Genomic DNA, 15781 nt, shown 5'->3' with positions numbered 1-15781 from the left:
CATAGCATACAGACAGAGCAACATAAAACAAAAAGCAGCAAGACAAAATTCATAAAAGCAACAAAGTGTTTCCACACCTCACAAGCTACAGACAACAGACAACATGGAAAGCGGCAATACACAGCTAGGGACCATGTTCACAAATCTGATTGACCTTTAGCCATGTCTTCAAGCATTTTGTGAAAGTGTGATATGTGGTGCAGTTATGTGTGTCTGATGGCAGTGTATTCCAGACATGGGAAGCTCTCACAGAGAATGCAGATTTACTAAAGGTGCTTTTCCTTAGGGGAACTATACAGTCACCTCTCATGGCAGACCTTGTGGATCTGCTGCCATATGTCTGGGTTTTCTGTTTAACAAAAATATTGAGTGGAGGGAGAGCCAGGCCATTAAGGATCTTGAATACAAGACATGCGTCGGTGTATTGCACAAGATTTTCCCAACTCAAGAGCTCATGCTTTCTAAGAATGTGACAATGATGATGGCTATTGGGCTTCCTATCAAGCACTTTGAGAGCCTGTTTGTAGACAGACTGAATAGGTTTTAATGTTGTACAGCAAGCTTGGGCCCAACTAGTCAAGCAGTATGTTAAGTGGGGGAGTATCATAGATTTGAAGTACAGTTTTGCTACCTCTGTAGTCAAACAATTTCGTATAAATCGGAAATTAGCTAGGTTGAATTTGGTTATTTGAATTACCTTTTTCACATGCTTTTTAAAAGAGAGGTTGGAATCAAGTATGATGCCAAGGTACTTAAAATCGGATACCACCTGGAGCTTCTCCCCTGACACATAGACATCTGGCTCAGTAGCATCTGTTGCCCTCTTTGTGAAGAACATGCAAACAGTTTTTTTCACATTGAGATGCAAACACGAGTCACTGAGCCACTTTGTAACCTGGACCATTACAGTAGTGAGTTCTTGTGCAGCTTGTTGTTTGCTCTTTGCATGCACATATATCACTGTATCATCTGCATACATTTGAACTTTAGACCCAGTACAGACAGAAGGCAGATCATTAATGTACAGGCTGAACAGGAGGGGCCCCAGTATTGACCCTTGGGGCACGCCCACATCATAGCTACGAGTGGGCGACAGCTCATTGCTCACTCTGACACACTGAGTTCTGCCTTCAAGGTATGATTTCATCCATCTCAAGGCGTCAGGGGAAAAGTTGAACTTGGACAATTTTGTGATGAGAATCTCATGGTTAACAGTATCAAAAGCCTTCCTTAGGTCCAGAAACACAGCCCCAACAGCACCCCCTTTGTCCATCTTGGACTTCACATTTTCCAGAAGAAAGCAGTTGGCCGTTTCTGTGGAGTGTTTCGCTCTGAAGCCAAACTGCATGGAGTGTAATGTGAAGGGGCTGTTGTTGAGGTGGGCAGTTGTTCTGCTACACACTTTTCAACAACCTTTGACACCACAGGTAGTATACTAATGGGCCTGTAGTTACTCACGTCAGCAGGGTCACCTGATTTAAAGATGGCCGTTATTATGGCCGACTTCCATACCCTTGGAAACACACCGAGACCAATAGATGTGTTGGTGACCTTAGTAATGGGGCCAATGAGTGACTCTTTGTAGTTTTTAAGAAAGGTAGAGTCCATCCCAAACACATCTTTGGCTTTAGAGTTCTTTAGTGAGCTAATCACCTTGTTCACCTTTGACTCAGAAACCTCCCTTATGATGAAGACAGGTTGAGTGTCATTCACTAGCACTGAGCCCAAGAAACAAGTGGAGGGGTTCTGTGTCAGTGCCCTGACAGAGTCAATAAAGTAGGAATTAAAGGCTATTGCTATTTCAACTGCATCCTGTGTTAGATTGTTATTCACCATGATTTCTAGTCTTTTTGCAGTGTTACTATGGTCTTTCCCTGTTAACTTTTTTAGATTCTCCCATATTAATTTAGAATGTCCCTTTGCTTCACCAATTATGTTAATAAAAAAGTTTGCCTTGGCCTGTCTGATTCCTTTCATCACCTTATTTCTCAACATGGTAAACCTACGTCTGTCATGCTCTAATTTAGATTTTAGGGCTATTTTTAGAGCATAATCTCGTTCTTTCATCAATTTCCAGATTTCTCCATTTAGCCAAGGAAGAGTGCTCTTTTGGCCAGGTTTGGATTTGATTTTCTTTAGGAAGCCATTTATTTTAGTCTGGATTGTGGATAGAAAAACCTGACTATCAGCTTCCACGTCTGTATAGGTCAAGAGATCATTCCAGTTTATTCCCTTAATTGCTTTTTCAAAATAGTTTAATTCACTCTTAGGTATTCTGAGTTGATCCGGCTTTCTAACAGTAGAGAGGTTAAACCTGCTCTTAGACAGCTTTCTGGCTATAAGTGTCAGATTATGATCAGACAGCCCAGTAACCATATTGAATGATTTAGTCACTCTCTCTGGTTTATTACTGAACACCAAATCAATCTGTGTTTTAGAGCAACAAGTCACCCTGGTTGGCCCTTTAACTAGCTGTGTAAGGTCAAAGGTATTAGTGATCCGTTTGAGGGTTTTCCTACAACACTTGTCTTCATAATTAATGTTACATTTGTTATGTAGGCTATCTTATTTATCACATGCTGTCAGACAGCGCAAGAAATGCTGCTGAAACATCTTGTGGTGCTTTCAAGACAACTGTAAAGTCTGAAAAATACAAGGTCAAATCGTGATGTCAGTGATCTTCAGGTAGGAAAGAGGAAAGAGGCCTGAATGTTTTAATACATATTACGAGGCACGTCTTAACTTTCTTCAAAGTAGGCATTTAGATCTCTCTTTCTAAATTCGTAACTGATATTTTCAGCTCTGTCACACGAAACCTCTCGAATGTGCAGTGGCCTTTTGACAACAGTGTTTGGCTGCTAATTGCATTATGGAACGAACACCCGCACGTAGCCTACTGTCTTGTGCGCATTGCTGTGCTTATATTGTGAAAAAATAATAGTTTATCAACATTTTAAGCTAAACGTTCTCATCTGTTACATCAGACTTTTGCAAGGCCAACTGGTTGTATGAATTTTGGATCTGTCCCAGAGTTTGGAATAAACAATATATTTCTCGACAAGCTGATCAATAGAATAAGTAGCCTAAACGTTTCTACTATAGTAGATTGACAAAGGCTAGTGATTTTGCTGATCGTCACACGTGTTGTTGAAAAGTAAGTGTGGCGCCGAAGAACATGGCTGAGGCTTTACATTCTCCCAACCAATTGTGCTATTTTGTTTGTTTTTTGAGTTTTGTGTAACTTATTTTTTCAACTTATTTTGTACATAATGTTGTTGCTACTGTCTCTTATGACTGAAAATAACTTCTGGACATCAGAAAGCAAACCCAGATCCCCGTCATTTGCTTGAAGAAATGACGCAGGAAAAGGAGCCTCAGATCGGGCAGCCTTCTGAGAATCTGTAGGAGAGCGAGTAAACTTCCACTGCCATTTGTTCTTCTTGCTAACGTGCAATCACTGGAAAATAAAATGAATGATGTACGATTAAGATTGTCCTACCAACGGGACATTAAAAACTGTAACATCTTATGTTTCACTGAGACGTGGCTAAACGACGATACGGATAATATAGAGCTGGTGGGATTTTCCATGCACTGGCAGAACAGAGAAGCTACGTCTGATAAGACTAGGTGTGGGGGTGTGTGTCTATTTGTCAATAACAGCTGGTGCGCGATGTATAATATTAAAGAAGTCTCGAGGTATTGCTCGCCTGAGGTAAAGTACCTTATGATAAGCTGTAGACCACACTATCTACCAAGAGAGTATCATCTATATTATTCGTAGCAGTCTATTTACCACCACCGAACGAAGCTAAGACTGCTCTCAACCAACTCTATAAGGCCATAAGCCAAGAAGAAAATGCTCACCCAGAAGCAGTGCTACTAGTGGCCGGGGACTTTAATGCAGGCAAACTTAAATCAGTTTTACCAATTTTTTACCAGCATGTCACATGTGCAACCAGAGGAAAAAAATCCTACTCTACAAACAGAGATGCATACAAAGCTCTTCCCCCACCCTCCATTTGGCAAATTTGACCATAATTATATCCTCCTGATTCATGCTTACCAGCAAAAACTAAAGCAGGAAGTACCAAGAATTCGCTCAATACGGAAGTGGTCAGATGACACGGATGCTACACTACAGGACTGTTTTGCTAGCACAGACTGGAATATGTTCCGTGATTCATCCAATGCCATTGAGGAGTACACCACCTCAGTCATCGGCTTCATCAATAAGTACATTGGCGATGTCGTCCCCACAGTGACCATATGTATATGTCCCAACCAGAAACCATGGATTACAGGCAACATTCGCACTGAGCTAAAGGATAGAGCTGCCGCTTTTAAGGAGCGGGAGACTAATCCGGACGTTTATAAGAAATCCCGCTATGCCCTCAGACGAACCATCAAACAAGCAAAGTGTCAATACAGGATTGATTTATTGATACTACACCGTCTCTGACGCTCGTCGGATGTGGCAGGGCTTGAGATCTATTACGGACTACAAAGGAAACCGCAGATGCGAGCTGCCCAGTGTCGCAAGCCTACCAGATGAGCTAAATGCCTTTTATGCTCACGTCGAGGCAATCAACACTGAAGCATGCACGAGAGCTCCAGCTGTTCTGGATGACTGTGTGATAATGCTCTCGGTAGCCGATGTGAACAAAACCTTTAAACAGGTCAACATTCACAAGCCGCTGGGCCAGACAGATTACCAGGACGTGTACTCAAAGCATGTGCGTACCAGCTGTCAAGACTCTTCACTGACATTATCATCCTCTCCCTGACCGAGTCTGTAATACCTACATGTTTCAAGCAGACCACCATAGTCCCTGTGCCCAAGGAAGCGAAGGTAACCTGCCTAAATGATTACCACACCGTAGCACTCACGTCGGTAGCTATGAAGGCTGGTCATGGCTCATATCAACAGCATCCTCCCGGACACCCTAGACCCACTCCAATTCGCGTACCGCCCCAACAGATCCACAGATGATGCAATCTCAATCGCACTCCGCACTGCCCTTTCCCACCTGGACAAAAGGAACACATATGTGAGAATGCTGTTCATTGACCAACCTCTCCCTCCAGGGCATCCCGGGTGGTGTAGTGGTTAAGGGCGCTCTACTGCACCACCAGCTGTGCCACCAGAGACCCTGGGTTCGCGCCCAGGCTCTGTCGTAACCGGCCGCGACCGGGAGGTCCGTGGGGTGACGCACAATTGCCCTAGTGTCGTCCGGGTTAGGGAGGGTTTGGACGGTAGGGATATATATCCTTGTCTCATCGCGCACCAGTGACTCCTGTGGCGGGCTGGGCGCAGTGCGCGCTAACCAAGGTTGCCAGGTGTTTCCTCCGACACATTGTGTTCAGTGATCGGTAAGCTGCTCTGACAGCTTATGCTTATGCTATAAGTGATTTAAGTGATTTTTGCAATTCGTTCCTGTCCTTGGCAGCAGAGTACTGAAAGGAAAGGCGGCCAAAGGAAGTGTTGGCTTTGGGGATGACACGTGAAATATACCTGCTGGAGCGCGTGCTACGGGTGGGGGTTGCTATGGTGACTGAGCTGAGATAAGGCAGGGCTTTACCTAGCAAAGACCTAGCAAAGACCTATAGATGACCTGGAGCCAGTGGGTTTGGCGACGAATGTGTAGTGAGGGCCAGCCAACGAGAGCATACAGGTCGCTGTGGTGGGTAGTATATGGGACTTTGGTGACAAAACGGATGGCACTGTGATAGACTACATCCAATTTGGTGAGTAGAGTGTTGGAGGCTATTTTGTAAATTACATCGCCGAAGTCAATGATTGGTAGAATAGTTTGTTTTACGTGGGTATGTTTGGCAGCATGAGTGAAGGAGGCTTTGTTGCAAAATTTTGCGATTCTAGATTTAATTTTGGATTGGAGATGCTTAATGTGAGTCTGGAAGGAGAGTTTACAGTCTAACCAGACACCTAGGTATTTGTAGTTGTCCACATATTCTAAGTCAGAACCATCCAGAGTAGTGAAGGGCATGTATTTAGTTTTACTAGCATTTAAGAGCAGTTGGAGGCCACGGAAGGAGTGTTGTATGGCATTGAGGTTTGTTTGGAGGTTTGTTAACACAATGTCCAAAGAAGGGCCAGAGGTATACAGAATGGTGTCGTCTGCGTAGAGGTGGATCAGAGAATCACAAGCAGCAAGAGCAACATCATTGATGTAATCAGAGAAAGAGTCGGCCCGAGAATTGAACCCTGTGGCACCCCCATAGTAAATGCCAGAGGTTCGTACAACAGGCCCTCCGATTTGACACACTGAACTGTATCTGAGAAGTAGTTGGTGAACCAGGCGAGGCAGTCATTTGAGAAACCAAGGCTATTGAGTCTGCCAATAAGAATGCAGTGATTTCCAGAGTCAAAAGCCTTGGCCAGGTCAATGAAGACGGCTGCACAGTACTGTCTTTTATCGATGGCAGTTATCATATCGTTTAGGACCGTGAGCGTGGCCAGCTCGGAAACCAGATTGCATAGTGGAGAAGGTACGGTGGGATTCGAAATGGTCGGTGATCTGTTTGTTAACTTGGCTTTCGAAGATTTTAGAAAGGCAGGGCGGGATGGATATACTGTAGGTCTATAACAGTTTGGTTCTAGAGTGTCTCCCCCTTTGAAGAGGGGGATGACCGCAGCAGCTTTCCAATCTTTGGGGATCTCAGACCATACAGAAGAGAGGTTGAACAGGCTAGTAATAGGGGTTGCAATAATTTAGGCTGATAATTTTAGAAAGAGAGGGTCTAGACTGTCTAGCCCAGCTGATTTGTAGGGATCTAGATTTTGCAGCTCTTTCAGAACATCAGCTGTCTGGATTTGGGTGAAGGAGAAGTGGGGGAGCAAGTTGCTTCAGTGGGTGCTGAGCTGTAGGACAGGGTCGGGGTAGCCTGGCCAGCCGTAGAAAAATGCTTATTGAAATGATCAATTATCGTAGATTTATCGGTGGTGACAGTGTTTCCTAGCCTCAGTGCAGTGGGCAGCTCGGAGGAGGTGCTCTTTTCTCCATGGACTTTACAGTGCCCCAAATCTTTCTGGAATTAGTGCTACAGGATGAACATTTCTGTTTGAAAAAGCTAGCCTTAGCTTTCCTAACTGACTAAGTACATTGGTTCCTGACATTGGTTCCTGACTACATTGGTTGCATATCGCGGGGGCTATTCGATGGTAATGCAGAACGTCACAGGATGTTTTTGTGCTGGTCAAGGGCAGTCAAGTCTGGGGTGAACCAAGGGCTATATCTGTTCTTAGTTCTACATTTGTTGAACGGGGCATGCTTATTTAAGATGGCGAGGAAATCATTTTTAGCCAGGCATCCTCTACTGATGGGATGAGGTCAATATCCTTCCAGGATACCCGGGCCAGGTCGATTAGAAAGGCTTGCTCGTTGAAATGTTGTAGGGAGCGTGATATTGATGAGGGATGGTCATTTGACCGCGGACCCATTACGCACGCAGGCAATGAGGCAGTGATCGCTGAGATCCTGGTTGAAGACAGCAGAGGTGTATTTTAATGTGATCAAGACAAAGGAGCTGATTGTGGACTGTGGTTCATCACCAATGAACTATCATGGTCCAAACATACCAATCAGTTGTGAAGAGGGCACAACAAAACCTTTTCCCCCTCAGGAGACTGAATAGATTTGGCATTGGTCCCCAGGTCCTCAAAAGGTTCTACAGCTGCACCATCGAGAGCATCCTGACCGGTTGCATCACCGCCTGGTATGGCAACTGCTCGGTATCTGACCATAAGGCACTTCAGAGGGTAGTGCGTACGGCCCAGTACATCACTGGGGCCAAGTTTACTGCCATCCAGGACCAAAATAATAGGTGGTGTCAGAGGAAAGCCCATCAATTTGTCAGAGACTCCAGTCACCCAAGTTTTAGACTGTTTTCTCTGCTACCGCACGGCAAGCGGTACCGGAACGCCAAGTCTAGGCCCAAAAGGCTCCTCAACAGCTTCTACCCCCAAGCCATAAGACTGCTGAACAATTACCGGACTAACCACCGGACTATTTACATTGACCCCCCCTCCCTTTTTACACTGCTGCTACTGACTGTTTATTATCTATACAAAGTCACGTCACCCCTACCTACATGTACAAATTACTAACCTGTACCCCGCACACTGACTCGGTACTGGTACCCACTATATATAGCCTCATGATTGTTATTAATTTTTGTTACTTTTTATTATTATTTTTTTATTTTAGTCTATTTGGGAAATATTTTCTTAACTCTTCTTGAACTGCACTGTTGGTTAAGGGCTTGTAAGTAAAGCATTTCATGGTAAAGTCTACACTTGTTGTATTCGGCGCATGTGACAAATAAAGTTTGATTTGATTTGATTTTAGTCTAACATTTTCAAAGTGCACATAAGAATTCGGTAAGAAGGGCCGCACATTGTTTGCATCCTCTACTTGCATGTTCTGTTAATATGAATTACCATATTCTAAATTTGATTTATGTCATTCTGAGCACTGTGGGAGGACGCCCTAATCAGGTTCCGCACCCAATGCATATGGATCCGGTAAATGTTTTAAATGTCCGGTCAATTAAAATGTTGCCGGTCAAATGGAAACCCTAAACAGTTCCCATTGATTCTTGAAGAATAAAGCTTAGAAATGCCTTAGTAGTTTATTACAACAGTCTTACTTATCATAACACGAAAAACGTACTTGTATTACTCTGACTATGAATTTGAGAAAGGTAACAAATTACATTTCCCCAGCCCCATCCCTATTTTATGGCCAGGATTGAGATGACAGATTTTTCCTTTAATGTTCACTTCCCTGTTGTACCCCCAGCGTGCAGTGAGCTGATCACCCCAGCATTGGACCGTAAACCGACCAGCTTTGTGGCGGTCAGCTGTACCACTCCTCCCCAGGCCTTCTGGACCAAACATGCTCAGACAGAGATCATAGAGGTAGAACCACACCCAGAGACGGGCAGTAATTGAATTACTTCTGAACTACATTCTAATGTATTGTGTAACTTTTCTATACCATTCTTTATAGTGGTTCACAATTGTGTGGCCCCCTTTAACCATGCATTGGTATCAGAAGGCTGATGGCACTAGGGTGTGATAAGAGTGCAGGCTAAATGACCTAAATGTAAATGTAAAATGAACACTTGTAAAGCATGCTGGATATTATTGTAATGAGCTCTGCCCCCCCAAAAAAGGCCAATAATAATTCCCAGTGTGCTTTGCAATTGTTAATTTTTACATTGACATTTTGGTCATTTAGCAGACTCTCTTATCCAGAGCGACTTACAGTCAGTGAATTCAACTAAGGTGGATAAACAACCACATATCACAGTCATTGAAAGTACAATATTTTTTTTTACTGATAAGGATGTTTTAGTGAAGGAGTGGTCTTGCAACTCTCTCTCTCTCTCGCTCTCTCTCTCTCTCTAGGGTACTAGTAATCCTATCTATCTGAGCAGTATAGCATTCTTCCAGGACTCTCTGATCACTCAGCAGACCCAGGTTAAGCTATCTGTGTACGACGTCAAGGACCGCTCCCAGGGCACGGTACGACATTTCACCCTCAAAAACTACTCCAACTCCCCCACTAGAGTCAACTGCCCAAAACCTCACAACCTTCCTAACTCTTCAACCCCAAACTAATCAAACACTCCACTCCCAGATGTACCTGCTGGGGTCAGCCATGTTCCCTGTGAAGGAGCTGCTGCAGGACAAACACCACAGACTCCACCTAACCCTCAGGTAACACACACACACATACACACATATACACACACACTCACACAACCTCCACATACATCCTCAGCTATTGTTAAATAGTAGGGCCGGGTATGGGCATAAGAGCCTAAGTACTGTAGAGACACCTATTACTGTCTGTCCCCAGGTCAGCGGAGAACGAGCGCATGGGCAACATCACCATCATCGCCTGGCAGATAGAGGAGAGGAGGGAGCAGAGAGCCCCTGTCGCCCGGCAGGACACCATCAATGGCAGGGTGAGTGGCCTGGTCTGGATCTTACTGAGGAAGGAAGACCGTAAGGTCAAAACTTAGTAATATCCATATTATCTGATTTGTTTGAAGATGGACCACAGAGTATGTACTGTAGACCTACTTTGTTAAATGTTTGTAGGATTATTTTTGGCACTTTTCCCCCTTTCCTGGCTTACCTGTCTGTGTTCAGATCACTGCCCGAGGCAAGCTAGGGACAACCAAACTGCTTTCACTTGTTTGGTCAGTGGCCAAGAAGGACAAGGAGAAGGATTAAATCCACATGGTAGAAATTCAGCCAGTCGGTTCAGGTTACTGTTCAAGTGAAGGGCATCCAGGATGAATCACACAATGAAGATGTCTGTTCCTTTTGTGTTTCTCAGATGGTTCTTCCAGTGGATGATAGCCTGACTGAGTCCGTGAACATCAGGGCCAAGTCTGCGTCTCTGTGCAAAGACACACTGCTGAAGGCTGGTGAGTGTGTGTTCCAGTGTGTGTCAGCGTGTGTTTCTCTATTGGCAAGTGTGTGTTGGTCTGAAAGGGCAATTCCGCCACTTTTCAACCTCATATTAATTATCTCCAGCACCAAAACAGTGTATGTGAAAACAGCACATTTCTATAATATGTGGTTAAAAAGAAAACAAAGGTCCTAAAAAATGCTTCTCTGTGACATCACAGGGTAGGATTAAAAGTAAAAAATGTCATTAAAAAAATGCAATTTTCAAATCGGGGAATGAGTTTCGAGCCAGAGACATTTTCACAGACATGTTCAATCTATCCTCATGCCAGTCTATAATTCCAACATGTTTTAAACTGATCACCATTGTCCCTGTTCCCAAGAGCTCCAAGATAACCTGTCTAAATGACTATCGCCCTTCAGTACTCACATCTGTAATTATGAAGTGCTTTGAAAGGCTGGTCATGATACACATCAACACCATCATCCCAGAAACCTTACTGTAGACCCACTCCAATTTGCATACCGCCCCAACAGATCCACAGATGATGCAATCTCTATTGTACTTCACACTGCCCTCTCCCACCTGGACAAGAGGGGAAATAACTTTCAACACCATAACAACACTTTCAACACCATAATCCCCTCCAAGCTCATCACAAAACTAGGGACTGCAACTAGATCCTGGACTTCCTGACCACGGGCCCAGCCTTCAACACAGGTGTGTGTGCTCAGTCCCCTCCTGTACTCCCTGTTCACCCACGACTGCGTGGCCACGCCTGACTACAACACCATCATCAAGTTTGCTGCTGATATGGCGGTGGTAGGCCTGATCACCGACAACGATGAGTCAGCCTACAGGGAGGAGGTCAGAGACTTAGCAGTGTGGTGCCAGGACAACAACCTCTCCCTCAACGTCAGTAAGACCAAGGAACTGATCGTGGACTATAGGAGAAAGAGGGGAGAGCACGCCGCCATCCACATCAACGGGCTGTTGTGGAGTGGGTCGAGAGCTTTCCTTGGCGTCCACATCACTAAGGACTTAACATGGTCCACATACACCCCCCACAGCCGTGAAGCGGGCACGGCAGCACCTCTTCCCCCTCAGGAGGCTGAAAAGATTGGGCATGAGCCCGCAGATCCTTAAAAAGTCCTACAGCTGCACCATCAAGAGCATCTTGACTGGCTGCATCACCGCTTGGTATGGCAAATGCACAGCCGTTGATCTCAAAGCTCTTCGGAGGGTCCAGTACATCACTGGCAGGGGGCAATTACTTTTTCACACAGGGGCATTGGATGTTGTATAACTTTGTTAATGAAGTAAATTAAATAAGTATGTAATTGTTGTGTATTTTTTCATTCAGGTTCCCTTTATCTAATATTAGGTTTCGGTTGAAGATCTGATAACATTCAGTATCCTAAATATGCAAAAATAGAAAAAATTTGAAAGGGGCAAATACTTTTTCACGACACTGTACATACACATTACACTCACACACACACACATTACACTCACACACACACACATTACACTCACACACACACACACATTACACTCACACACACACACATTTACACTCACACACACACACACATTACACACACACACACATTACACTCACACACACATACATTACACTCACACACACACACATTACACTCACACACACACACATTTACACTCACACACACACACATTACACACACACACACATTACACTCACACACACATACATTACACTCACACACACACACATTACACTCACACACACGCACATTTACACTCACACACACACACACATTACACACACACACACATTACACTCACACACACATACATTACACTCACACACACACACATTACACTCACACACACACACATTTACACTCACACACACACACACATTACACACACACACACACATTACACTCACACACACATACATTACACTCACACACACACACATTACACTCACACACACGCACATTTACACTCACACACACACACACATTACACACACACACACATTACACTCACACACACATACATTACACTCACACACACACACATTACACTCACACACACACACATTTACACTCATTTGCTGCTGCTACTGTTCTTTATTTTACTATTATTATTATTATATATCCTGATGCCTAGTCACTTTAGCTTGCTTTCATTTACATATCTATCTCAAATACCTTGAACCTCTGCACATTGATCTGGTACTAATACTTCCTGTATGTAGTGCCATTCTTGGGTATTTTATTTTATTTCTCTGTGTTACAATTTTATTTATATTTTAAGACTCTGCATCGTTGTGAAGGGCTTGTAAGCAAGCATTTCACATTCAAGTCTACACCAGTTGTATGCAGTGTGTGTAACAAATAAAATTACATTTGAGTTGATTCCCACATCACCATGACTCTCAGTGTTAAAAATTATTGTTTTTAAAATGTTTTAATTTTTGATGATGTCATCGGGTAGAACTTTTTAACTATTTATATTCTACAAAACATAGAAATGTGCTGTTTCACATATGTAGACACTGGTATTGTGCTGGAGATAATGAACATTTGGTTGAAAGTGTTGAAATGACCCTTTAAGTGTGTGTTTAAATGAGATAGTATGTATGTCCTTCTCTATTCGTAGCATACTCTTAGGTTCTAATTCTCAGAGTAAAAAACTCTACGGACATTATGAAAGCTTAACCAAGTTTAATTCTTCCCAGAAGCTCAATACAGCTGCATTCAGACAAAACATGTTTCCACCAACACAAGTATATATACTCCAATGTAGATGCACTCCTCCTTCTCTCCAACCCTTACATCTGTTATGGTTCGACAGGAAGACCAAGTGATGGGGTAATAAACCATTCCTTCTCCCTTAAGGTGACCTGACCTGACCTCAACCCCCTTGATGCCTAATCCAAAGTTCTCCACCCATATCACCTATAGCATTCCCTTAACATCCTCCCCTCTACCCAGCACATTCCAAAGCCATCTGGCTCCTACAGATAACCATTTAACTTCTGATGTGAAAACCAGTCTCTATCACTCCTCATACTATAGTATTACTCCTGATGTATCATGTCTCTAGTATAACAATGTTCCAAGTTTGACCCAGAATCTAACAATACAGAGAGTTTACAGATTTAGGAATTATGACTGACACACTGTATCCCACTGCTGGCTTGCATTTGAAGTTAAGCAGGGTTGGTCCTGGTCGGTCACTGGATGGTAGATCAAATGCTGCTGGAAGTGGTATTGGAGGGCCAGTAGGAGGCACTCTTTCCTCTGATCTAAAAAAAAAAAAGATCCCAATGTCCCAGGGCAGTGATTGGGGACATTGCCCTGTGTAAGGTACTGTCTTTTGGATGGGATGTTAAATGGGTGTCCTGACTCTCTGTGGTCACTAAAGATCCCATGGCACTTATTGTAAAAGTAGGGGTGTTAACCCTGGTGTCCTGGCAATATTCCCAATCTGGCCCTTATACCATCATGGCCACCTAATCCCCAGCTTCCAATTGGCTCATTCCTCTCCCCTGTAACTATTCCCCAGGTTGTTGCTGTAAATGGGAATGTGTTCTCAGTCAATTTACCTGGTAAAATAAGGGTTAAATCAAATAAATGTATTTAATAAATTATGATTTGAATGATTAAGTGATGTATTGACTAGTGTTTTGCTGTGTTGTCAGTGTTTGGGGGCACCATGTCTCGTATGTACCGTTTCCCCACCACGGATGGGAACCACCTACGTATCCTGGAGCAGATGGCTGAGAGTGTCCTCTCTCTACACATCCCTCGGCAGTTTGTCAAACTACTGCTGGAGGAGGACGCTGTCAGGTACGCTGCTATACACTGTTAAAATGAAGTGCTTTGTAACGCCAAAACTAATTGCAACTGAGCTGCCACCAAGGTGAAGGAGACGAAACGTTAACTCTGCTGGAGTATTGAAACATATCATCCTGAGAGGTTTTTAAGCATTACATGACGTGTGTAACAAATCAAATCAAATTAAATGTTATTTGTCACATGCGTCAAATAGAACAGAATATAACCTTAATGTGAAATGCTTACTTACAAGCCCCTAACCAACAATGCAGTTCAATAAATAGAATTTACAAAATATTTACAAAATAAAATAAAAAGTAACACAATAAAATTACATAACAATAACAAGGCAGGGGGTACCGGAACCGAGCCAATGTGTGGGGGTACAGGTTAGTCAAGGTAATTTGTAAAGTGACTATGCATAGATAATAAACAGCGAGTAGCAGCAGTGTAAAAAGAATGGGAGAGAACTGTCTATGACTTAGGTGACTGGATTCTTTGACAATTTTTGGGGGCTTCCTCTGACACCACCTAGTATATAGGTCCTGGATGGCAGGAAGCTTGGCCCCAGTGATGTATTGGGCCATACACACTACCCTCTGTAGCTAGCGCCTTACGGTCGGATGGCGAGCCAGATGGTGGGACGCAAACCTGATGGGACGCAAACGGTCAGGATGCTCTCGATGGTGCAACTGTATAACCTTTTGAGGATCTGAGGACACATGCCAAATCGTTTGAGTTTCCTGAGGGGCAAAAGCTGTTGTCATGCCCTCTTCACGACTGTCCTGGTGAGTTTGGACCAGGATATTTTGTTGGTGATGTGGACACCAAGGAACTTGAAACTCTTTACCCGCTCCACTACAGCCCCCTCGATGTGAATTGGGTGTGTTCGGCCCTCCTTTTCCTGTTGTCCATGATCAGCACCTTTGTCTTGCTCACATTTTGGGAGAGGTTGTTGTCCTGCCACAACACTGCCAGGTCTCTGACCTCCTCCCTATAGGCTGTCTCATCATTGTCGGTAATCAGGCCTACCACTGTTGTGTCATCAGCAAACTGAATTAATGATGGTGTTGGAGTCGTGGGTGAACAGGGAGTACAGGAGGGGACTAAGCATGCACACCTGAGGGGCCCCTGTGTTGAGGATCAGCGTGGCAGGTGTGTTGTTACCTACCCTCATCACCTGGATGGCCCATCAGGAAGTCCAGGATCCAGTTGTAGAGGGAGGTGTTTAGTCCCAGGGTCCTTAGCTTAGTGATGAGCTTTGTGGGCACTATGGTGTTGAATGCTGAGCTGTAGTCAATGAACAGCATTCTAACATAGGAGTTCCTTTTGTCCAGATGGGAAAGGGCAGTGTGGAGTGTGACTGAGATTGCATCAACTGTAGATATGTTGGGGCGGTATGCAAATTAGAGCGGGTCTAAGATTTCCTGGATGATGGTGTTGATGTGAGCCATGAACAGCCTTTCAAATAACTTCATGGCTACCAACGTGAGTGCTACT

At 43.9% G+C, this 15781-nt stretch overlaps 1 protein-coding gene across 5 annotated transcripts in view; it reads left to right on the top strand.

Annotated features, from left to right (window-relative positions):
* inpp4aa (inositol polyphosphate-4-phosphatase type I Aa) overlaps nucleotides 1-15781 on the top strand; it is a 58771-nt gene that overhangs the window by 26427 nt on the left and 16563 nt on the right. For all 5 annotated transcript variants that reach the window (XM_036958614.1, XM_036958613.1, XM_036958615.1 and 2 more), the window contains exons 4-9: nucleotides 8823-8941; nucleotides 9434-9550; nucleotides 9666-9745; nucleotides 9888-9996; nucleotides 10374-10464; nucleotides 14146-14293. In XM_036958614.1, the coding sequence (XP_036814509.1) occupies nucleotides 8823-8941; nucleotides 9434-9550; nucleotides 9666-9745; nucleotides 9888-9996; nucleotides 10374-10464; nucleotides 14146-14293 (664 nt within the window). The remainder of the gene's footprint in view (nucleotides 1-8822; nucleotides 8942-9433; nucleotides 9551-9665; nucleotides 9746-9887; nucleotides 9997-10373; nucleotides 10465-14145; nucleotides 14294-15781) is intronic.

This window comes from Oncorhynchus mykiss, chromosome 22, assembly GCF_013265735.2.
Source record: "Oncorhynchus mykiss isolate Arlee chromosome 22, USDA_OmykA_1.1, whole genome shotgun sequence".
In the NCBI taxonomy this organism is placed as follows: domain Eukaryota; kingdom Metazoa; phylum Chordata; class Actinopteri; order Salmoniformes; family Salmonidae; genus Oncorhynchus; species Oncorhynchus mykiss.
The sequence above is the reverse complement of the archived record's forward strand: the minus strand, read 5'-3'. Positions and strand labels throughout refer to the sequence as shown.